The 26,521-nt window shown below is 38.3% G+C and overlaps 1 protein-coding gene across 2 annotated transcripts in view; it reads right to left on the reverse strand.

Moving 5' to 3' along the window:
• Positions 1-26,177, reverse strand: part of MLLT3 (MLLT3 super elongation complex subunit) — a 298,768-nt gene extending 272,591 nt beyond the window's left edge. Inside the window, exons 1-2 of one of the 2 annotated variants that reach the window (XM_049896453.1) lie at positions 25,427-25,691; positions 24,318-24,498 (exon numbers count right to left, since the gene is read on the reverse strand). In XM_049896453.1, coding sequence (XP_049752410.1) covers positions 24,318-24,498; positions 25,427-25,429 — 184 coding nt within the window. In that variant the 5' untranslated portion in view covers positions 25,430-25,691. Of the gene's footprint in view, positions 1-24,317; positions 24,499-25,426; positions 25,692-25,910 lie in introns of those variants that run through there. The other variant, XM_049896452.1, reaches the window with a different exon arrangement.
• Positions 26,178-26,521: the final 344 nt, after the last annotated feature.

Below are 26,521 nucleotides of genomic sequence, written 5' to 3' on the forward strand. Positions count from 1 at the left end.
GACATTTATTCAACAGCTCTTACACGCAAAAGTGTGATCAATACAGTGATTTAAAAAAATTCCTACCCATCAGGAACTAGCAATCTTAAAGTGGAATAGATCTTCCACATCCCTCAAGTAATTTGTATATAAAAAAAAAAACCAAACCACTGTGGTGGAGTTGATTCCAACTTATAGAGACCCTATAGGACCGAACAGAACTGCCCCACAGAATTTCCCAGGAGCGCCTGGCAGATTCAAACTGCTGACCTCTTGGTTGGCGGATTCAAACTGCCGACCTCTTGGTTAGCAGCCGTAGCACCTAACCACTAAGCCACCAGGATTTCCAGTAATTTGGATAGATGACAGATATAAAAAAAAAAAATCTAAATAATCTTTATTTTACAAATTTGCCTTCCTACACTCTTCAATTAAGAGCCTCAGAGAGCCATCCATCTACTTTTGAGCTACGTAAACAAGGTTCAGCCCTCCATAGTCTTTCAGTGTCTAATACCAGCATCTTCCTTACTTCTTCTGAACACAGGTGCTGCTGCACAGCAATGATGCGCTGCACTCGACCAATATGACAGGAGACTTTTAGGTCCTGCAATTACTAGCTCTGGGTTTTCTTTCTCTGAAGCCTAGTGCACTCTTTTGAAACTTGCCAGAAAAGAGAAACAAAGAGACCTGGGGGGTCAGCGGGAGGGGGCTTACAACAGGTAAGCTTCCTACAGGATTGTAGTCACCAATCCAACTATTCTATCACAACTTACTAGTTTTTTTTTTTTTTAACTAAAATGATTTTATTTCAAATACCACCCACTGCCAATAGTCCTTTATAAACTTAGACATCTGCTTACTGTTCCAAAGCACCATTTAAAAATCTACTGGGTCCCTTTTTTTCTTTTTTTTGTCTCAGCAACATTTGCTTTACTTCCAAATAATGTTTAAATTACTGTTATTTGTTGGAAGAATAACAGCTACAACCTACAAACCACCGTTTGTGCCACAAAGTCCAATCTTAGCCCAGATCTATTTTTGGCTTCATAAGAGCTTGAACTGAAGAAGAATTTCATGGCATTGCTCAAGGTGGGGTATAAACGGTCTCTGAAAAGAAAAGCAAGACAATATAAAATGCTGTACAAACGGAAAATGGTACAAAATATAAAAATAGATTCAGGTTCAAACATGTGATACATAAATGGAAACATAACCATGTTTGTCTTCAGTCCTGACTCACTCTTTATGCTCCTATAAAACTCCAGTCTTACCTCAATAACTTTTAACTAAGTTGTACTGAAATTCATCTGATTACAAGTCTACCTCCCCTTCCGGCCACCCCAGAAGTCACTGAGCTTTTCAAGAGCAGAGAAAAGGCTACATTGCTGAACAAGGATGTAAATTTCAGAAACATCAGATGAGCAACATGAGGCATTTTTATCCCACCCAACATCATCTGACCTAGAGGCTCTTTAAAATAACTTTAGTTTTGCTTCTACCCCTTTCCTACTCAAGGACTAACAGGCAGATGCCATCAGTCATTCTTTTTGTTGTTGTTGTAAAAATTTATATAATACAACATTTGCCAATTCAACCTTTTTCAGGTGTAGAACTTAGTGATATTGATTACATTAACCATCCATCAGTCACTCTGTAAGTGAAGACTGCTCAGATCACAACCCCTTCTGGTGGAAAGCTCCACAGTACCTAAGAGAAATGACACAGAACAAACTTCTGTGATTACCAGAGCTGATTATCGGTAAACGGAATCCATTTTATTTAAGTTTTAGGTAACCTACTTGATAATAGTGTACCTCTAAAACTGTGCCTTGCTGCAGTGTTGAGCCATTTAAGCAGGACCTGATAAAGGTGGTAGATGCGTCTGGGTGGTACAAACGGTTAACATGCTCACCTGTTAACGAAAAGGTTGGCAGCTCAAGTCCACCCAGAGGCACCTCAGAACAAAGGTCTGGCGATCTACTCCTATAAAATAAGCCATTGAAAACTCTATGGAGAATAGTTCTACTCTGACACACATGGGTCACCCTGAGTCACAATCAACTCAATAGCAACTGGTTAGTGGTTGAAAAAATAAAGATGGTACACTCAGTACTTGTCCAGCAAATGATGAAAAAGCTATCCAATCTGAGCAAATCAGAACAACGGCTTCCAATTCTCTTTTCCAAATAAAGAGTTACTTTTCTCAAATTCTGTTCTGCTGCTCCAGGCTTCTGATTAGGCAGGGGAAGGGAAGCAGGGATTAAAGAGAACAGCAACAGGTTCTGTGATGCAGAATTGCACCAAATTTCCATTTATGCAGAGGACTCAAATCACTGAATTTTCTTGATAGTTATCACATAATCATGACCTATATTCACAAATATGATTCTAAGATATAGGGTTCTACAAATATATTCAGAATTTCTGAAGAAAAATTAAATTACATTCCAAACCAATTTTTGGTTAGCGGCCAAATGCTTAACCACTGTGCCACCAGGGCTCCATTAAACCTCCAATAACTGTAAATTGTTTTCCTACCTCTTTCAGCTGCATAATACTATTTTCTATGATGCTGATCCAGAGAGTTCAGAAGCTCCAAAGCCCCATGCAATCTTACAAAAGGAAATATCAGGGAGATGAAAATCTGTCCTTGAGAGATTCAGGAGATATATATATATATATGTATGTATGTATTTTAATCCACAAAATTCTCTTTTTGCAATTTTTTTTTTAAGACTTAGTTCAAATTCTGATACCTGGCCAAAACTAATCAATCAGCACTTTATGTTTCAACAGCTTCACTTTTCATAGCTTCATAAAACACCCATCCTGCTGTGTTTTTTTTTAACATGCCTCATGCCAGACTAGAGTCCTGGTAGCACAATGATTAAGCATTTGTCTGCTACCAAGAGGTTGGCAGCTCGAATCCATCAGCCACTCCTTAGAAACCCTAAGGGGCAATGCTACTCTGTCCTATGAGGTTGCTATGAGTCGGGATCAAGCAGACAGCAACGGGTTTGGTTTCTCATACCAGACTAAACAATTCTAAAAGAACCACTTCTGTTCCTGTTGTAATTCTCAATGTTTAGGGCAGTTTCTAGCATATAGTTGGTGCTTGATGTTGGTTAAACAAACGATCAATACCTTATAAATATAACCCTTCATTACCCAGTCCTAACCCTTGTATACATTCTCAACCCACAAGGATGGTCTGTAATCACCTCCATCCTCATGTGTTCCCATCAAGGTTTTCATACTTGTGAGGAATAAAAGCAATCCAGAATGTTTCTTCTCTATAAAGTGATTTTACCAATTTCCCTGTTCAGTCCCATTTAGGAATCCAACCAGGTTTTGGATTTTTGAGAGATTCCCATTTTAAATATTTACTCAGAAGCTTCTGGCCCTTGGCATAGTGGTTAAGTGCTCAGCTGCTAACCAAAAGGTCAGCGGTTCACATCCAGCAGCCACCTTGCAGGAGAAAGACATGGCGATCTGCTTCCCTTGGAAACCCTATGGGTCAGTTCTCTATCCTAAAGAGTCACTATGCGTCGGAATCGACTTGACAGCAATGAGTAACTAACTCTTCAGAAAGAAGTCAATACCAATCTGCCCCAATACCAGATTATCTATACTAGTTTCCACTTCTTTTCTACTGTCCTCAATGGACTGCATCCAATCAAAACTACGGAACCGTCCCCCAGAAATTAAGGTACACTTGACAAAGACCACTCTACTTGTTTCTGTGGGATCAAAATCCAGTGGTGAAAAAATTAAAACCAGAGCAAATTAATACAGCTCCAATTCCACAGCAGAGAAATGGCTTCAATGGCAAAATGGTTTTAAATTGTGAGGAAGCCCCAGGGGTCCCTAAGGCATTTCTAGGGTTTCTTTTCAAAAAAAAAAAAAAAGTGTAGTCAATCACAGATGTGTTTGCTTTTTCTCTGCTTCATTGCCCCCAGACTCGGACTGCTCTAGGGGGTGGGAGTCTCAAGGCAAAACAATGAACCATTTGACAACCTCAAAAGGTCTGAATGACATTCTGGAAACAGTCAAACTTCACTTTGGGCTGTTCATTGAAGTACAGACATTCTATGACACATCGCCCACCTTGAGCTCAGAATACAAACTAGGTGAGAGTAACAAATAATTTAGCTATTTTGTATTGTTCAAAAACACTTCTCTAGCTAACAGATCAAGAACAATCATAAGCAATTTCTTCTGCATGTTTCCCAATAGCCATGAAAACTTGCCTAGCAAATCACTCCCCTACACCTTAACCTGTTTGTTAAAAATACAACTTTCATTTGGAAAGAAAAAATTGGCTTTAGCAAGCTAAATTATTATTTAGCTTTTCTATCCTATGCTAAATAACAACAGTAAGACAAAATTGTAAATGTCTATTAAGATAGAGTTGGAAACTTTGTGATTACACCCCACCTCCTCCCTCAGGGTTTCTTTTGCTCCACAAAAATAATTTTAGTCAGATGGGTATAGGAATAGGAAAAAAAAAAAAAAAAACTGCAAAAGAAAAAAGCGTAGTTTCAATGTGAGTACAATATTAAATGTTCTGAAAGCAGACCAATTCTCAATAACATAGCTTCAATAAAAACTTCCTAAACCCTTTCCTTTTTTTGTTCCTTTGAGAAAATGGTGAAGCAATTTGCATTTACAGCTTAGTTCCTGTTTCCAAAATACCCCCTTTAACTTTTTCTTTTCTCTTTTTATGGTAGGTATAAATAGCACCAAATTGTCAAATCACTGCTATTTTGTGTGCTACCTATACAAATAGGTCTGATTTCTGGCCAGTCATAAAACAATTACTGCCGAATTCCTCAGGCTCTTTGATATCCAGCTTGTCCACTGGGCTTCAAAGCTAGCCTCCAGGACTTTTCTTGGGGGCATTGCTAAAAAACCACCTCAGGAGAAACACAGAAGATAAAATGTTCCCCCCTCCTATAAACACACAAAGACATGAACTACAGAAGTAAAACAATTCCGCAGCATCCTGGTGGGGTTTTTACCCCCAAGAGAACTTAACATGTCCAAGTACTTAGAATCGTTCTTTAGCTCTGTGGGTCAACTAGGCTTTTTTCCCCCTCTCGCATATGGCTATATTACCCATTCTCAGTCTCCAGAAGTTACGAATTACTCTGCTTTCACAGAAATTTTCTGATTTATTAGAATAATTTACCCCATGGGAACTTACTGGGATGGAACGAAAGTTCAGCTTCTTGAGCACATAAATAACTACACAGTGCGGTATTTATGCAGTGTAGCAAAATGCATTCAAGCTAGAAGCTTTGTATAAAGTTAAAGTTGGTCAAAATATCCAATAGAGGAAATTTATATATGGGCAATTGTATGTTCTGACTATAAAGTTACAGGACTGTTTCTTACATGGCTTATGAAAAATCACTACGTTATATGCAGAGTAGGTGAGATGACACAAATACCTAGCATATAGAGCACACGCATGTGCTTAAAGTGCCAGTCAGGTTATTTCCTGTTAACCCCAGCAAAAACAATACATCTATTACAAGGAAATAAATGCTAGGTCCTATTACAGAAAGGCACAATTTGGCATCATGGAGGGATAGCAAATGTGATATGATCCTGAAGCCTCTCTAATGCCCAGGGTCTTACAATAAAATTTCATTAAGGTTAATATGTTTGTATGTATAGACAGACAGATACGCAACCACCCAGAAAAACACATCATATCTCTTTTTTTTTTAATTCCTTTCAGTGGCATCATGCCAAATCAATTTTTCCTTAGCACAATACTTTTGGCAGCTCTATCATAATACACCAGTTAAATGGAAAAAGTATCTCACAAAATAAGTAGTTGGCCAAGCTGTGATTCTGCACTAAAAATACTTATGGTATAGTCCCCATTTGTATACGGAAGATCATTTCAGATACATGCATAAAAAGTAAAGACTACCTTTGCTCCCAAAATCTCCCTTGTTCCTCCTTCTCCCCTTCTCCTCACCACTTGCAAGAATCAAGAACTTTTAAAATATTAATCCAGATCTTATTTATGCACTCTTCCATGATCTTATCCAAAGACATACAGCCACATTGTTTTTTAAAAGCTATATAAAAAAACAACTCTTACAAGCAGGGCTTCGAACCAGGATAAACTGGTCCAAAGCCCTACTTATAAGTACACAGATGAATCTTCCCCCTTATAGCCCAAAAAACTTGATAACTCAAAATCAGAACCACCTGTTTACACCTCTGATCTCAAGTACACAGCTTTTATCTCTTATCAAACCTGGCACCCAAAGTTGGTATTAAATTTCCTCATAGAAACATGATTACGTAGTCTCTTCAATCCAGCAATACTTTTTCTCTGGAGTCTTTTTTTTTTTTTTTTTTTTTAACCAAGGCCAAATGCATTAACAGACAACAAAATTCTCAACATGAGTGATATAAATGCATTAAAAGTAACCTTTAATCCATGCTATTAACTGATTTTATTCTATTTTGGCACGTTTGAAGTAACTCATCTAAGGATTAGTTAGGCTTTTCTACACTTCTTTTTATCAGGACTCTACCATTCTTGATTTAGTTTTGAGAGAAAAGGGTTTGCAAAAACTATAATAATCTCCCAGCTGGAGGTGGCTGGAAAGTCCATTAGTACTCATTGTGCTCTTAATTTGCAGGGAGTCTTTGTGCTCTTCCACTCCTGGTTTTACATGCTGAGCAGTTTTCACTGATAAGGTACTTATAAACCAGTGATTTCAGATAATGAAAAGCCCAGGAAAATTTTATGGAAAATGGCTGTGAACTTTCTCTTTAAAATACTGAAATGTATCTTCAGAGTCTTGATTGCATGAAAATCTTAACCCTGGTAATTTACCTCAATAGTTTTCATGTAAGTAGGCAGAGGCAGCCTTAAATTTTTTAAGAAGGATTATTTTCAAACAGAGAAGGAACCCAAATTTTCAGACTATGAATTCAGATTGAATGGCTGAAGCCTCGGGGCAAACACACTGATTTAATCACATAGCAGTAGGTTTCAAAATCTTGCCCTCTTCAGTCTTAACAATATTTCCTTGCCCTTTAAACCTACAGCAATCACGCAAACACGTTATACAAAAGGAACCCAAACAACATCATAGGGATTTTTAACATTATGAATCAATACCGAGAGCAGATTGCATTGTTTGAATTCTACACTTGCCCAAAGTGAGATTTTAAAGTCAATGAAAGTATTTCATCTGGACTTCAAGCCAAAAAAAAAAAAAAAAGACATTTAAATATCCAATTATCATGGACTATAAATCAAACATCAATTTTCACAATTCCCTGAAGGCCTTCAGGTACAAAAAGCAAAGTCTAACTTTGAAAAGTCTAAGTTGGAGTTTTCAAATTGGTCTAAATAAAAGCAAACCTGTTCAGAATTGTCATAGTCTAAGACATAAAACTATATTATCATAAATTGTTCAAATTACTAATTTTCTGGTACACAATCCTTCTATAAATCAGCAGCTCAAATCATAATCACAGAGACTCACAGTGAACGTAGCAAGTATATCCACAAGCATAAATGATAGTGTCTGAAACTAATAGTGTTAAACAATTTCTTTTGTGAGGCCACTGGCAAAATCTACAGCAGCTGTCTAACTCTGCCTTTAACGATCACAGCAAAAGCTCAAGGAAGTGATCCAATATAGCACGGGTCTTTAGTAACCAGGTCGTTTCTATTTCATTTTCAGCCAAGGGAATGGATAATGAAAACAAAATTATTCTTCAGTCGGTAAGTTTACTTGACAAGCTAATTTTTACCAATCTTTTATTCACGTGCATAGCCATAAAAGCCGTTTCTTTTTTGTGTGTAGACAACTATAATAACTTCTAAATACTTGCTACAGTCGATAAACTTCAGATGGCTATCACTTCTATAAACCCACTTATAAAAACTACCGGAAAACTTTTTTAGCTATTCAAGGAAGAGTACTGAGCTAAAAAAGAAAAGGCAAACATTTATTTAGTCATTGCTGTAAACTGTCGAGCCACAGATATTTGATTCTATCAGAAAGAAAACTGTAAGAATCGTATCATTTTATATAGAGACCTAAAACTGTATAATGACTTTTATAAAAGAAAGAAACCCAATTGGAGGAATTTTCACCTAAAACTACTTACACTGTTAAAAAATAAAGAAAGCTTTCTTATCATACATCATCATCTAGTTATCACCAATACATCTGAGACACTTTTAAATTCCTCTGTAGTTTGCGGAAAACAGGTATTTCAGACATCTAACTAATCACATCTTATAGATATTTATTTATTTTAAATAGATGTCCAACAGTCTTCATAATCAATTTCCTTAAGAATGTAAATAAGGGAAACAAAGTAATCAAATCAATGAGCCAACTAAGTTATGTTATCACTCTGGTTAAACACATAATAGAAAGAAGTCATGCTGCATTACTGTAACATTTCCCATTTCAATATTTACGAAGTACAAGTAAATGTAACACATTGTTTTGCTCAAATAAGTTCCCTAAAGGGCAATTTTTAAGGGCAATTTTAATCCAGTATTTTAATTTATAATATCCAATCCTGTTTACTACCACAAATACTTGGGCCAAAACAATTTTAGTTAAATTCCAGTCTGATATACATTTAAACCATATGTCACAGGTAAGAGATACTGATTATAAACATACTTGATATACTTTCTAAGTGTATCCTATCATTTTACACTATCTCAGGTAGGAGAAATATGGCTTCAACTATTTAACATCTGAAAATGACCATTAGGTGTTGGTTTTCCAAATAAGAAAAACAAACAAACAAAAAAAAAAGCTATGAATTAAAAGACACACACAAATGGAAACTCCTTAATTGACATATTTATGAATGGCTCATTTGTTTTAAAAAGTAAACTCCAAACACTGGGTTAATATGCTTCCAATTTTAGGGATTTAAACCATAAACTGTTCAAATAAAATTAAATAATTAGCTTGCAAGTAATTCATGATGGAAATTCAAGAACGAAAAACTATCTCTGTATATTCTCCATGGCCCAGGAATTTAACTAGTTATGTTCAATATAATACACTTCATGGGTCTTGGAGCCCACTGCCTATAAAATCTCCCATGGAGATTCAGGACCACCCATTGAAAATAGTACAACATTATTGCCTTGAGCAAGAAGCTGGTACATAGGACTGGTTATTCAAGTCTTTTAAATACTATTTTATTGTGGGATTGTGGGAGGTGGGGGGGGAGGGGGATTCATGAGTGGATGGGGGAGGAAAACTCAGACATAGAAAGAACAGTAATTTCTATAGCAGAGGTGCCTGTCGTGTCCTCTGCTCCTCAAACCACCCCCCACTTTTAAACAGCTACATAAACAAAGTGATAAGTGCTCAATTTCAGAGAGAATTACATTATACTCCATTTGAACAGGCTACAAAGTACTTTTATTTGAAAAGCTGCTTCTCCTCTGTTATAAACAATTTTACTGGGCACCAATTTCAGACAAGAGAAGATGGCTTGGGAAATGGGAGGTGGAGTTAGGAAAAATTCACTCAGTGTCTTTCAATGCCTTAAATAGTTGATCCAATAAAGATCCTTTAGAGAAAACTTTAGGTCTCTTTTTTTTCTCCAAGTAAGCAAATCATACAGGAGGGCTTTTCTTTTCTAGGGTACTGCACCCTGTCTCTTTAAATTCCAGGCCTGCCCCATTTCCCACGCATTCAATGAAAGCACCACGTTTGCTGGCCTCCAGCCCACAATGTCAAGTAGTTTTCTTGCTATTGAATTTCAAGATTATTCTTTTTGGATCATTTGCCCTTTAGTTTTAAGCACGCCAAAGCAAAAATAATGTCTTTCTACAATAACATAAAGAAAACTCTGCGGTCTTTACAAGTCTAAAGTAGAGAACACCTTGTCCTTTAGTTCCCCTTTCACTGCAAAATATGCTCCCACTTTACATGCTCCAAATAAGGGCTATTTATACACTATCTGGGTCTACCAGAGTTTTGTCTGTGCTACAATAAAATTCTATGAGTATATTTATTTAATTTAGGACCAAATTTGAAATCTCTAACAATCTCCAATATTCAAACCAGTTCTTCTTATTGCTCAAACTCTCAAGTCTTCAGCTTGGTCCCGCAAGTATTATGTTAGAATTTAAAAAAAAAAAAAAATTATTTTACATATTTGCAATGAAGATTTCTACATAAATTAATTTAATAATAAAAATAGCAAGTAAATATTGTGAGTTGTAGTCATGGTGCCAGGGAGTGTATTTCTCTCATTCTTGTACATACCTTAGTCCTAAAGAAAGGAATCAAGACCATTATGAAGCCCACTCAGAATTCTCTCAAAAGGAATACAAATAGTTGGATAAAAATTTATCAGCAGAACTAAGTCCATGGAAAATAACATATTTCAAATGCTAGCAAATAGAACTTAAGGTGGCAATTTTATTCAAGTAGCTAATAAAGAAACACCCAGATCATGAACATCGATATTTACATTTTACAAACAAACATTTGAAGGTGGTGTTAAATTGATTAAAATTTATGAATTTTGTAAAAGCATCTAATATTAAGGAGAAAACACATTTATTTTGATTTTACATATAGCTTTGCTATACATTACAGCATAGCATATTTTAATGGTTTTTTTTTTTTTTTAATGTTTAAATAGAAAAAGATGCTTTTCCATAGATTATAATACCGCGGGCTTAATCAGATAAATTTGAGATTGCAAAAAGATCTTTGAGGACAACTAAAATTAACTCCCTTATTTTGCAGAAATCGTTTCTTTTAATTGTGTTTAAGGGATTGTCATATCAATCTATCTGCACTGTATATAACACATGAAGTTACACGTTAATTTTCATTTTTAAAAGCCTCTTTTTTCTACTAGCTTACATATGAGATATTGTCTGTCTTAATATTTAAAAAAACATCGCATTTATGCAATTATGCATCAACTCTAACTAAAATGGGCCACTTCTTTCTTACTCCAAAAATGTATTATTGTTACCTTGTTTCGAGTATTTTTTATTTTTCATCATTTCATGTTAACTTCCAAATGATCTACAAAGACCCACAAACTGGACATGAAATTAGAGATCCTATTTATTCTTAACATCATCATCATGTGTCTACACAGCATGGTGGCAGTCCTTTTATTTGTAGCCAATTTTTAAAGTCAGATATAGGCTCTGAAAAATTTGTAACTGCACTGCAATCAAGACAAACATTTATTAATTAACAAAGTTATACTTATCAAAACTCCACAGGGAAGAAAAAACTTTTCAAACATTCATAAGTACTCCAAAAACATACACTGTACTGAGCTATTAAACATGGTTGTCTTTGTTTCAAAGAACATCTTATATGAGTTATATATTTTATAAGTCCTTATATATTTATAAATCTGATCATTCTCAATAATTTTATAACTTCTACATTAACATTAACATTCATTAATTGTTAAGAAAGGTAAGAACATGATGTACATATTTCTTTTTAAGCTTACAACCAACTTATGAAACATCTGTGCATATATTCACAGTAATATTAAAGGAAAACATTCAAAATGACAAGGCGGCTAAAATTTTAAGTAACAAAATATGAAAATGTTCCTTGGGGAAGACATTCCTGTTTATTCTCCAAAGGAGATTACTTCTAGAAAAACTAACACATTTATGTAAATTTGTCTATATGAATCTAAAAATATCTAGTTTTACTTTCACATAAGTAATAGCTGTCATTCAAGAAAGCCTAAAAAATCCATCAACTTTTACAGGTGACAGTAAGAAATTTCCTGATATCCCACCTCTCAGAGATTACCTCTACTAACATTTTGCTATTGTATTCTTTTCACTGATGTATTTTTTTCTCTGTCCACTACCCATTATGGAGTATAGTCACACAATTCTCAAAATGTGGGTAAAGACCAACAATTCTGGCCATTCTGATATAAAGAAAATGGGCTGAATCAACTACTAAAATCAATGATGATTTTAAACCCAAAAAAGAACCTCCACAGACAGACAGTATGTCAAGTAACATTAACTACAAGTTATTGCGTAGCCTTTAAAACATAAGAAAATTCTCATTTATTTGCTCTCTTCTGTAAATTTCTGCATTTGTGTACATCTACATAAACTAAATCCTTAGCTCTGGTCAGGCATTAGACAATTCCCTCATCAAGTTGGAATAATAACTGGGATGATTGTCTTTGACCTAAAAGTTATGCAGCACATTGCAACTGAGCAGTGGAAGGGTACTTTCTTTTCAAAATAAGTTCAACTAAGCATCTGAATTATTAAATAGAGAAACCTTGCATGTTGAGTGATCAAAGATTTGCTATACTTTCTTCTAACCTGTTTATTTGATCATGCAGGTCCAATTCCCCAAATATTACATGCTACACATAGTTATCTGGTAGGTGATACTTTAGAAAAGCAAAAAAAGTGACAAAATTTCAAAGTCTCACCTAAGTTATATGAAAAAAAAAATGTCAACTTTTGTGGAAAAACCAATGATTTAATGACCTGGTCCAGAAGTTTCGAATAAACACAGGGTCTCTTGAGTTCTTGGAACACTCCAACCTGCAAGCAGTAGCTGATAGTTGGTGCAAATAGCAGCAATAAGATCAGAAATTAACTTTTCAGAACCAAAACTTAATCACCTGTTTGATGAATTACCCATTTATCTTCTACTTCTCCATTATTGTAGCCAGTTCTTTTACTCATTTCATTGTCCAGTCATTATAAAAAAAAGAAAATTGGAAAAAAAAAAAAAAAAACAACCAAACCAATTGCCTTCCAGTCGATTCTGACTCATAGCAGCCCTATAGGACAGAGCAGAACTGCCCCACAGGATTTCCATGGTGTGGCTGGTGGGTTTGGACTGCAGATCTTTTGGTTAGCAGCCCTAACTCTTAACCACTGCGCCACCAGGGGAGATGCAAAATTCCAATATACTCATGGTCATGTCAACATTAGTTTAAAAAAAAAAATCTTCCCAAACTACTAGATCTAAGAAAAGTGAGAAACTAAACACAGCAGCATGTCTAAAGTCTAGCACGATAACCAATAAACAGTTGATATTTAATAACTGGTAATTATTTCATTGTTATCATAAAAACACTAGATCAATGACAAAGAACTCATTCTTTTTTTTTTGAAAAAAAAAAACTACAGAAAAAGTATTTCAAAGCTGGAAAAGCCCATAGAGCTTATTCAGTCCAAACACATCACTTCTACCTCCCAGGCCAGGGCCTTTTCTGCCGCATTGCTAAATTTCATTCCTACCAGTTACTGGAATATCTGACTCCTATTTTTAAAACTAAAAGGCCAGTTGCATTTCATGGATTACATAGTAAAAAAAAAAAAAAAAAAGAATAGAGCTGGCCAAGTCCCTCAATTTATGTCTAGCTTTTGAAAAAGAATCTGAAGGATAAAGGAGGAAAGATAGAAGAATTCATTTTTGCCTATTACATAAGCTAAAACACATTTTAGAAAATGTGATTCTCGGCAGACACAATGTTTCCTGCTAAATTCAAGTGGTGGTTCTGTTTACACAAAGTCGATTAGCAGAGGTACAGAAGAAATGACTTTTAGAACACTGAGTAATAATTTACCACTTAGAGGAGTGGAAGCTACTGTCAGGGGATCTAAAACCTCTTTCTGACTTGCAATATCTGCCTTTATATAGCTGCCAAAAACTTTCAATGTCTAGAATACTACCTTGATAAAAAGTATCATAGTATCTACAATGAAAACACAGGCCCTATCTCATCTGATGTGTAAACTCTAATGTAACACCTGAGGACCAACAGATACATAGCTAAGGAGAGGTGAGTGCTAGATGATTGAAGCATGTAACATGTGCTCTGAGCTCTTTACAAAGAAGTACTTCCCTGTCCATTGATCGCCATTTTTGTGCATACTTAGGAAAAGTCACAGAGCAAGCATCTCTGATACGACAATCTGGAACTATGGCAATTTTAGAAATAACCTATTCCACTAAAACCAACCAAATCCCAACAGCCCAAACTCTCTATTTTTCACTAAAAGTCACTTTTAAACAGCTGCTTATAATACGGAAACAGGGAAGAAGATCAAATGAAGGAAAACATTTTGTAAAACAGAAGAATGTTTCTTTGATTCAAAAAAGCTCTCATTACTCAGCAACTCACGTTGATAGAATATTTTGGGGAAAAGGTGTGGATGATACAAAGCCTACAACGAACCTTATTTTTAAACATTCGAATGTTTTAAATGTTGATCAGAATGAACAGATACTCAGGAATAATCAAACAGTAGTTGTCTCCCCAACACCAACCCTGGGGGAGGTGTAAAACATATCTACAAAAATTCAAAGGTATCATGCAGACTAAATTTATAAGGAGAAACATTAAGAGGTGAGTAAATTTCCCTACTCTCTAGTCTATTATTATTAATTCTTAAGGAAATTGTTAACATACATTTTCCTTTTTTGATATACACACACTATTTGGCCTAATATAACTGATGGTTTCTACTGGAACAAAAAAACAAAATGAAAAACCAAGTTTGGGCTAAATTAAATATTTTAAAGTAAAAAAATTATTTGACTCTGAGAACATCAATCTTCTAACATGGGTAATAACTCTAAATTCCACTGATCATCTTTATGATCACTTATCAACATTATTGTAAATAAATGGGCTCCCAAAATCAGAATCAAGTTAAAGAGAAGCCACAACTGCCTTTAATAAAAAGTTATGATACATTGATTTTATCCAAAAAGTTAATTAACAGCCACATACCAACTAAATCACACCCAAACACTAGCATTATCTTTTTTAGAAATTCAATGATAATAGCCTTCTTCAGGCCTCACCATCGAAAACTTATCACACTTAAAATTAGAAGGATTAGGTCATGCAGCACTGTTTCCCAAAACAATGTTCTGCTTCTTTCATGGAACTGCAATCCTGCCAAAGGAGGGGGGCAGGTTCAAAATATTAAGGGATACCATTCAGCAAAAGGCGCCCCAGTAGCACAATGGTTAAAGCACTAGGCTGCTAACCAAAAGGTCTGTGGTTCTAACCCACCAGCCACTCCACAGGAGAACAATGTGGCAGTCTGCTTCCATAAGGATTTATAGCCTTAGAAACCCTACAGGGCAGTTCTGCTCTGTCCTACTATGAATCAGAATTGACTCAACAGCAGTGGGTTTGGTTTGGTTTACCATTTAGCAACATTTTTTTTCAATGATTTAATCTGAGAGGAAAACCTTAAATTAATAAATAAAATGAATTTGATTTCACCTGAAAGTAGCTATAGAACTTTTTCCTTTTAAACAGTGTCTACCGTGGTTACCACCATTTAATTAAATCCTAAATCATGTCTACAAAAGCAGTTATTGCTGAATAAATTACGCAGTGTTTTAAAAAGTAAACATTTACTATCATTTATTATTAAAGTTATCTTTGCACAGGCACACTTGTGACTCATTGTGTCTACATGCAAGATCGCTTCACATTTCTAGACTTCGGATTAAAAGTAAAACGAGAGGGTAAACAAAGATGAAGAATCTCAAGGGTCCTTCCCAGCTCTAAAAGACACAAGCACCCTGAAGGCAGGATCTCTTCTGTCTCTTATTTACATCTCCCAGAGACCTTTCACTGTACCCTGCAAATATAAAGCATGCTGGTTAAGCACTTTACCATGCCCACAAATCATACTATTAAATAAGAACCCAAAACTGGAGAGGAAAACGAAACAGATCAATTATGGCAGACAAAATTAAAAACCTGCATATGGCAAAGATACCATAACTTAGGCTATGAGAAAAAAAAAAACAAAAGGGACAATATATTTTCAAAATAACAAAGGATTAATATCCTGCAATAAGAAAAAAAAAAAATGCACACACACCAATAGTTTTTTTTGTTTGTTTGTTTGATTTTTTGTTTTAAGATACAGGATATAAACAAGAAGTCACCAAAGAGGAAACCCAAATGGTCAATAAACATATGAAATGCTCAGCCCCAATAGGAATTAGAGAATACAAACCAAAAAAAAAAAAAAAAGCCAAACCTGTTGCCTTCAAGTCGATTCCAACTCATAGTGACCTTAAAGGACAGAGTAGAACTGTCCCACAGAGCTTCCAAGTAGTGCCTGGTGGATTCAAACTGCTGACCTTTCAGTTAGCAGCCGTAACTCTTAACCACTGTGCCACCAGGGTTTCCAGAGAATACAAAAAGATACCATATTTCTACCATATATCAAAAATAAGAAATCTTAAAATAGCCAACACTGGCAAGGATGTAGAGAAATGGTACTCACTCCCTGATAGTTAGAGTATACACTGTCACAACTACTTTGGAGAACAATTTGACAACATCTAATACAAATGAAAACGCACATGCCTAAAGCCCAACAAGAGCTCTGGTGGCAGAGTGGTTAAGAGCTCGGTTACGAACCAAAAGGTTAGTTTGACTCCACCAGCTGCTCAGTGGAGACCCTATGGGGCAGCTCTACTCTGTCCTGTAGAGTCACTATGATTTGGAATTGACTTGATGGCAAAGGGTCGACATAGCTCAACAACTTTATAGCCCAACAACTAAAATTCTGGTTCTATGTCCAAACTCTTGTTTACTTGCACACGGTTTAACAGGTACAAAGATGTTAACTGCACAAAACTGAAAATGAGTTACATATTCTCTAACAGGAGAATAGAAAAAGAAAACATGGAATATGTTTCTACAATGAAATAGTATAAGAAGAAAGAAAAGGAAATCAACCAGCTCTCTATAGATGAAATGTGGATAGGGTTGAAAACATATTGACTGGGGATTAAAGCAAAATGCAAAAATTACTCACCCCATAAAAATGTTCTGCACTTAAATAGTGATGATGGCTGCACAAACTTGTGAATACACTGAAAACACTGAACTGAATACATTAAAAGGGTGAATTTTAGGGTATGTGAATTTTATCTCAACGGAAAAAAATTATTTACCCAGTATGATACACTTCATGTTGATGTAAGACACAAGGTACTATTATTTGCAGCAATATAAATGTGCAAATGTACAAAAACAGAATGGAAGAAAGGCTGGAGAGATGAAAGGTAGGGAAAGCATTTAAAACGTTTAGCTAAACCTTCAATATGTAATTCTCTAACATCAAAACAACGGAAGCAAATGTGATAAAATGTAAACATTTCTTCATTCCTGGAAGTGGGGACCATAATGTTTATTGTACCATTCTTTGTATTTTCCTGTACTTATTTTTTTCTCAAGAAATCTTTAAAAGGCCATGAATTACTACAAAGGGTATAAAACAGGCACAAAAGACAAACAAATGGCAAATACATACCAACATAGAAAGATACACGGATATATGGTATTACTAATCAAATAAGTGCAAACGAAAATGAGATATCTTTTCATCAAGCAGATTGGCAAAGATTGGGGGTGGGGGAAGAACCTGTTAATTTCTAGTATTGGCAGCCATGGGGGAAATGGGGAGTCTCCAAATCCTGTGAAACTACAAACTGGTAAAATCTTTTTTGAAGGACAGTTTTGTAACACATCTCAAAATTTAAGATCTATATACATTTTGACTCAATTATCTCCCTTCTGGAAATTTAACATTGGGAAATTACTGGAAAAGCCATAAAAATGAATGTCAAGGATCTTATTCACAGCATTATTCACAAGAAATTAAAACTGAGAACAGTCTAAATGTCCAAATAAAGTATAATAAACCTACATAGTCAATGCAATACCATAAAATTTAGCAACTTAAAAAAATGATATTCCATAAGGTAGGAATGTTCTTCTTGCCCAGCTCCTGAGAATGTGCTAGACACACAGTAAGAGCTCTAAGAAACACTTGTTGAATGACCTAGCATTCATTTATAGTTAATATTTACATGTAAAGCTAATAACTATGTATATATAAAGATGTCTACCAAAATATTAATTATGGTTATTTGTGAAGAATACTTCAGATAATTTCTCTCTATATTTCTGTATGGCTTGGTTTTTCTACAAAACACATACGTATAAATTAGGGGGGAACCACATTATTTTTAATTGCATGTAAAAAATGGGATATATCTAATCTTCAGAAAGGCTATACTGTACAACTGTGTGATTTAGTTTCCCAATTTCCATGACATCTACAACCAAAGTTAAAAAAAAAAATACGTACAAATTCCCTGTAATAACAGATAAATATATATAGCACTACAAGCAAGAATAGAGAGAACTACAAAATATAAAAGAATAAAAAATTAAAGAAGAGATGAATGAAAGAGACTGGTCACAAATGCGCATATACACATAAAACGAAATGTTTTAAAAGAACATTAATTTGTACAACTGAGATAAGAAAATTTCTCTTTCTACATGGTAGGGTCTTCTTTGAGGAGTAAATACATAACAAAGACGAAATATAAAAGCCAATGGAAAAAATATAGAATCCTATATTATTTCCTTGAGGACAATGTGAAACATTGTTTCAGGGATCAAAAACATTCTAAAATCTTTTCAATGAAGATTAAAGTCCAGTAAAGTTCAGTAATATATCAGGTTCTTGCTTAATCATATAACTAGTATAACTAATTAACACTCCCTCACTCCTTCCTCCAAGTAGCTAAGCTTCCAAGCTTTCTCTCTTGAAGATACTCAGATCACTAAGAGGTTAAAACAAGAAATGTTCTGCATCTCAGAACTGTAAAAGCTGTATTAAACAGTGGGGATCACCTGCAAGAGATGATCAGAAAAAAAAAGAAGAGGGGCCAAGGTTGGTCCACAGAATGACCCACTGGAAGGAAGTTTCAAAGGACCAAGAGAAAGAACAAAGGATCTTTAAGGAAAAATTATCAAACCAATCGATACCCCTGCCCAGCCTACCTCACAAAGTAGTAGTGCTACAGAAGGTCATCTAAAATAATGGATATAAAAGACCTACGCAAAAATGCAGATAATATATACCATAAAATATACAATGATTCTAACTACATTCAGTTAAACCACAAATTTGGAGTATCCTTTACTGAAAAGAGCTGTTAGAAAACTGTTACACTGTAATTTAATCATGCAAATACCTTGGAAGGTTTACCTTTTCCTCTTCAATTTAATGAGTGTTTTTATTAGCAACAACAATAACGGTTAAAAAAAAAATCAGCTTCTATTTACTAGGCAATTTCTCTGTGTGTGATAGTATGCTGAATAATTTTATGTCAGGGTTCCTGGAACTCCTGAGTCCTCAATACCCTTTGAGGGGCTTGGTGAAATTAGAACTGTTTTCGTAACAACTCTAAGATGTTATTTGCCCTTTGTCACTCTCATGAGTGTACAGTGGAGTTTTCCAGCGCCTACACGGCGTGCGATAACACAACAGAATGAATATACGAGCAGATAAGAGAATCCTGTTGTTTTCTATTAAACCAGACATTAAAGAGATTTACAAAAATGTCAAACAATGCCACTCTTCTCACAATTTTTTTTGTCTTAGAAAATAGTTTTTTCACTAGAATATTATTTATGTGTTAACATGTAACAGGTTTATTGTTATTTTTAAACAAAATAATAATTTGTTTAGTGTCTTGTTTTAATGTCTGATACAGTAAATATTAATAGCTATAACTTACACAGAAAGAGCTTTTGGGGGATCCCAATTTTTAAGAGTGTAAAGGGGTCTTACAACCAATGACTTTGAGATAAATGATTTATATTTAATTCTTAACTTATGAGTTAATGGTTGTATTCTATTATCATTTCCATAACATGAGAAAATACACACAGAAGCCACTTGCCCAAGATCACACAAGGAGTATCTTAAAGTCAGCATTTCAGTATAAGTCTGTAATTCCCAACCCGAGCTTTTCCTCACCCTTAAGCAAAAATATCTTTCCAAGATGGTTAAAGATCACTTTTAGACAGCTACATGCTAACCCCTGTTAAAAAGACAGTATTCTATATTGGTTATTTACTCTTTGTCTTTCCATCTTAAAAATGCATTCTCATTTTATGTTTTCAATACATATAATTAACATTTAAAAAAACATCAAACTCTACAAAAATATTCCACCATCACCACCAATACCACAAGCACTCATGAAAGAAAACCATTGATAAATTTGGTGTTCATTATTCCAGAATTTATTTCTACACACACACACAAATATACACTTTTATCTGTATAAACATTTTTTAATGGCATCATACTGATTTAGCAACTTGTTCTATTTCACTTAATATCTCTAAACATCTTCCTGCATCTATAAGTAAATTTACCTCTTTTTTATGGATTACCATCATTGAAATGTACCCAGTTAAACCCAAAAACCAAACGCACTGCCTTCGAGTCGATTCTGACTCACAGCAACCCTATAGGACAGAGGAGAGCTGCCCCGTAGTTTCCAAGGAGTGCCTGGTGGATTCGAACTGCTGACCTTTTGGTTAGCAGCCACAGCACTTAGCCACTACGCCACCAGGGTTTCCAAATTAGGATCCCCTACATGGCTTGCTTCCAAAATTTTGCCACCACTAAGACAAGTCCCAAGAAACATGTTGTATCTTTATGCACTTGTGAAGCCATTTCTGTAGGAAAATCCCTAGAAATGAAATTGCTGGGTCGAAGGGTATAAACATTAAAAATGTTAATGAATGTTGGCAAATGCCCTTCAAAAAAAAGTTCGTACTCAGTTTACATTTCCACAAAAGCATGTGAGATTTCCTCCCATAGTTCGGCTTTTAAGTGCCAGCGAAAATTATGGTTTATGTTGCTTCGAAATGCCAAGTAGTAAAGCTGTTCTCACTGGTCATCTTAATTCCATGCAGAACTGTACAAAAATCTTACAGCACTCGCTGAACCTGTCAGTATAATCGCCCATAGGCATTTTCTCCTTAAGTCTTTTAAATGCCTCGGAAGAGAAAATATGCCAGGTGCACACAGTATCTTGCAAATAATCTTCAAATATTAGATACTCTGATCAAAAGCTATCCAAATTATTTCAGGAGACCCATTTAACACAAATCAGAACTAGGCAGCAAAGCTGGGCTCAAACACTTAAATCAGAGTAAAGTTATGTGTTGATTTATTATGCTTTATCTGCCCACTCAAAGGACTAAGGCTTCAAATAAAAAGCTATCAAATCACACCGGTGGCCAAATTAGCTCACACAGAATAATAAGCAACAGACTTTATATTATACATGTCAATGGAGCAGACTGCAAGAGTAAGAATGGCCGTAATTGGAAAGAAAGTTCACTTAAATTCACATGCTGAAAATGAAAATATTAATATTTTAAATGAAATGTTTTGAATGTGACCATTCCTTTCAGTCATATCAGACTATTATAAATCTTTGGTACTAATAAATAAGATATGGACTTTTTTTGCAGACAGACAATTTAAAAATGCAGCATATGCTGCCCTGCCTAATGGATATTCCAGGCTTCACTGTTTCATCAAGATCTCTTTTCTAGGACTTAGTGCTAGTAGATTTTAAATGAAGGTCTCCCACGCAACTTGGTGGCAGAGTAAAACCTCATTAATTCAAATCCAATTAGCTCAATTCTGCAATGGTATATGTAATTCTCATTAGGCAGCAAGTTGAAAATTCTATAATTTCTTCCTCTACAAGTTCTCATAATATTACTTGGAAGCAAAGGAAATCAACCTGAAAATCAAATCACTTTTTTAAACCAAAGAATTATGAACCTCAGGACTCATCCATCTTTCCAGCTGAGCAATTTATCCTCAATTCTAAGATTCCTCTTTGTGAATCTGCTGTATATGGTGTAAGTGATTTCACTTATCATTATTAATGACCATTTACAGCTTAACTTAGATTATGTGCATTTCTTTTTAAACATTTTGTAACTCAAATTTCTCACAAAGTCGTTTTTGCAGTTTCTCCCATTTTCAGTGGTTAAAACTTTGCCCTATCACTGAGAGTCAACAGCATGGCAAGTATAGCACCTTAAAACGCACAGGGGCAGACTGAGAAATGTCTGGCATTCCTGTTCTGTATTTATGCTTGTCATTTTGAAAGACCCTATAAACCAAAAAATAAGTCCCAGGATTAAGTGACATGTTTGGTGTTGCTTGAACGTACAACTAACTATTCCCAACGAACAGAGAAACATTCTCTTGCGAACTGAATCATGTGTAATTACAGTATGACAAGGTCTCTCCTGGGCTATGTAAGCTGGCATTTTTCCCAGGACTTGTCACATCATGGAAAGCACACATACAAATAAAAATCCCAAAATAAACACTTTAAAACAATGGCTTACAGGCTGCCTAAAGAAACTCCACGGTTGAGAATAAAAACTGAAGAGTGCAACCAACAAGCAGACATCTCTCACTGGTGATATATCTGAGAAGAAATCACTGTTATCAAGTGGCTTACCACGCCTAGCAGCAACTCCCAGGTGTGGGCTGTGTGAACAGCACCCTCAAGTTCCCTCAGGCTGGACAGAAAATCATTAAGTACGGAAAATAAAGGGGATGTCACTGCACACGCCCACCAAAGCAGAGATACAGCTATGAGATGTGGACGAAGTTGATCATCTTTAATTTCATAATGCCCATGTGTTGATTGTAAAAGGGCCTAAACAAAGTTACCTTAAGACCTACATCTTCCGCCAACTGAGTTAATTTTCCCAACACAATAAATGCTGCTTTTTTAATGAATTATATTTCACCTTCAAGTGAATAGCTGGCAAATAGCAGTAATAGTGCATACCAAGGATCTTAGAAGGTGGTTTCTTTTGTTTAAACTCCTCTGCAGTGGCTCTACAGACAAATGAAAAGACAGATTCCGAGACAAATCATACCTAACCTCGCATAGTGACAAAAATGTGACAATACTCATCTTTACCAAAGCTTTAAGGAAATACGAAATATAATATTTCTGGCCATTTTTTTTTTTCACATAAAATGATTGCAAAATTAAAAATTTTTTCTCTATAGCCGATGCATATTCCTACCCCTTCATTAGAAGGTGAATTCATTTATTAATTATCCAACAAAGCCCATCAAATTTAACTGTTCAAGTTTTTAAGAGGAGCTATAAACCAAACCACTAACGGCAAAAAAACACAATCGTACTTCCCATTACACGAGCCTTGGAAACAAAAATAAGCATCAACCCAAACCTCTGCCACCTCCAAGGCAAACAGCATTTCTCCTTTCTTTATTCAGCTCCTGAATGTTCAATAATTTCCACAGAGCTCTAAGTGGAATGGAATTTATTATGATGTTGCTCTAAGAAACTGCAGGAGTTCTAGATGCCAATAAAGATTACAGGTCAAATGGAAGATAACTACTAACCATTGTATGGACTTAGATAAATAAACCTGCTCACAAACAAAGCACCTTATTGTATTTGTACTGTTACCTCTACTAATCCAACTAACATAACCAGACAGTAGCTTCCCAGAGGTTGGAGGAAACTGAAATCCGGGTTTCCTGAACCCCCTTTAAATATCTTTGCAAATGACAATCTGTTTCTTTTTTTCAAAACTGTCCTGCCCTTTATGGAAAATGTTTGGGGCCATAGAGGCTGAGCAGGATTATGCAAACTAGACAGCAAGGCTAAGAACCAAGGTGGGGAAGGACTAAGCAAAAGGCACACAGCACCATTCCTCTAAAACTTAGCTTCGACCTTTTCAGGGACCCTCTTCCCTGCAGATCACATTGCTCAGACACCTGGGAGCCCTGCTCAGAATCTAACATGCCATTGAGGGCCAGGAACCAGTAAGCCCCCAATTTTAAATCTTGACAGGGAGAGGTGGGGGAAGTTGTCTAACACAAAAAGTCTATCGCAACTGGCACCCACACAGGCAGGAAGGCAGAGAAGACCCTACAGAGAGTCGACTTCTCACGATGGAACAATAACTACATCCAGTGTATTCTTTGCTAATACACACACAGGTAAATCTCAATTTCTCTAGGAAAAGAAGCACAAGCTGCTTATCGCCTCCAGCCCCAATCCCCACACACCTCCAACCCCAACAACTAATTGCACCTTCCCCAGAGATCCTGTGGCTAAGCCCAGAAGACTGACGAGGGCTGGCTGGGGATGAATAAACACTCAACACCTGACGGTCCTTTCTCTGCGGTGACTTTCACGGAGCCGAAGGCACGCGCGAGAGGGCGGGAGCCCGGACCGGCGCCGCGTACCCGGGTCCCGAGGCTCCACCGGCCAGCGCGCGGGGGGGGGGGGGGGGCGGGGGAAGGGGGCGGGGGGGACGGGGACCGCTGGGGCCCAGCGATTGTTTCCAGCGCGAGCCAGTACATTTTTTATCAAGCCCCTTTTGTACTGGAGCCCTACCTCTTTTTGGCCTAGGAAAGCTTTCGTGCAAGTGGAAGACGACTTTCTCCACAAAGTGCTGTATGTTACTGTGCTCCGGTCCGCGAACGAAGACCATCCAATCGTGGGTGAAGCCCTCCACCGTGGGTTTCTTCCTCACCTGGGCGCGGTGCCCCAGCTCCAGCTTCACCTGCACGGCACACTGCGGGCAGGGGGAGGAGAGACAGCCTTGAACAACAGGAAGGCGACCGTGTGGCACTGAACATTGCGCCTGACATTTTTTTCCTCCTTCTTGAAACGCACATAAAAGGAAACGGCGGTGCCCTGTGCATCCACGTTTCACGCGCGTGGGCGCGCACACCCCACACCCCCAAATACACCCCGCCCGCTCGGCCCCGCCTCGGGCCCCGCAGCTACACCGGCCCGATTGTAACGGAATGTCACCCCCCGTATTACCCGGCCGGGAAAGGGTCCGGGGTGGGGTGGACGGAGGAGGGAGAGCACACTCAGCCACGACAAGCACGACAACAAATGCATCGGAAACAAATTAGAAGACAATTAGGAGGCAATGCCGGGGCGGTTTCCCGGCGTGGGAGGGGAGGTGGCTAGGACCCCGGGGGGGGTTCTGGCGAGCCCCCTCCCGGAAAGTACCGCGGCGACAGGCACACGCCGAGGAAGTCTTTGTGTACGTGTGTGTGTGCGTGCGTGTGGAGCGCTGTGCCAGGCGGAATGGAAACTAAAGGCAGCCTCTGCTGATGGGCACAAACTCCCAGGCTCCTACCCCGGGGCTAGTGCACCACAAAAATGAGACGTCACACACACACACACACACCCAGCAGGGAAACACGCCGAGCCATCCATAACTTAAAGCACCCCACACCCCCCAGTGAAGAGCCCCCCACGAAAGGTGAGGCCAGCCTCCCAGAGCCCCCGCCACATACTTCCAAGAGCCAAAGTGGCCCCAAAGTACCTCCCACCTCCCCCCCAAAATGAGATGTAGCCAGGCAGCGCGGCGGCGGACCCGCGCCGAGCCTCGGCTGCGCAGCGCCCGGCGCGGGGGCAAAGTTGCGTGCTCCCCGCCGCTGTCAGCCCACACACTCCCGCTCGCACGCGCGCCGCGGAGAACGCACCATCGTCGCGGCCGCGGCGCCTCGCGGAGGTGCGGCCGCTGAGGCTGCTCGCCGTGTCCCCGGACTGTGCCCGCGGCTCCCGGCGGCAGCGGCGGCGGCTGAAATATGGCTGAGTTATTATTCGCCTCCTTCCACCGAGGGCGAGTGTGTGCGAGTGCGCGCGTGTGAGCGAGAGCGAGTGTGTGAGTGCGCTTCTTGCGATCGCAAAGAGAGGCGCGGAGGGAGGGAGGCGCGGGGGGTGGCGGGGCGAGTGTGTGTGTGTGAGAGAGAGAGAGTGTGAGTGTGTGTGCGCGCCGGGAGGGGGGCGAGGGAGGGGAGAGGAGGCTGAGGGAGAGGCGGCAGCTCCCTGCAAGCCGTACCAACCTTTCTCTAATTGGAACCGCGGAGCGCTGGCGCTGTCTGGGCTGCGGCGGCGGCGGCGCGGGACGAGGGAGGGAGGGAGGGAGGGAGCGGGTCTTTTATTATTATCTTTGCATGTACTTACCGAGCTAGCCATGCCTGGGGGCCCGGAGGTTTGCTGGGGTGCTGTGTGGTCCCCCCTCCCCCGCCCCTCTCAGCTGTAATTCATGAAGAGGCTGCTATGAATGAGAGCGCGCCCAGGAGCGGAGGGTAGATGGCGGACATTCTCTGCCTTTTTCCCCCCGTGCTCGCTCGCTTGCTCGCTTATTAAACTCAGCCCCAAAAGCAAAAGCAGCAGCAGCAGCAGCAGCTCCAGGGCCAGAAGATGAGATTCCGGAGCATGCGCCGTGGCGCCTGACACCGGGGCTCCGAGCCTCACGGGGCGGAGGGAGGGCGCGCGGGCGGGGCGGAGCGCGCGGGGAGGCCGAGCGAGCGAGCCAGGGGGAGCTCGAAAGAGCCAATCACAGGCTTCCTCCCGAAACCCCGGCGGCCCGCACCGCCACCGCGGAACGCCGCGCTTAAAGTAACAGGTTCCTGCTGGGGGTGGGGGGGGAGCGGGGAGAGGGGCGGGAAGGGGGCGCCGGAGGGTGAGAGCGGCCAGCTGGGGAGCCGTCCCAGCCCCTGAGTAAACTCCGCTAGTCCTACAATAAAAAACGGATTAAAACTGCTGGAATGTAGCCACTGCTGGAGCCCCCA

This window comes from Elephas maximus, chromosome 9 (genome assembly GCF_024166365.1).
Source record: "Elephas maximus indicus isolate mEleMax1 chromosome 9, mEleMax1 primary haplotype, whole genome shotgun sequence".
Taxonomy (NCBI): domain Eukaryota; kingdom Metazoa; phylum Chordata; class Mammalia; order Proboscidea; family Elephantidae; genus Elephas; species Elephas maximus.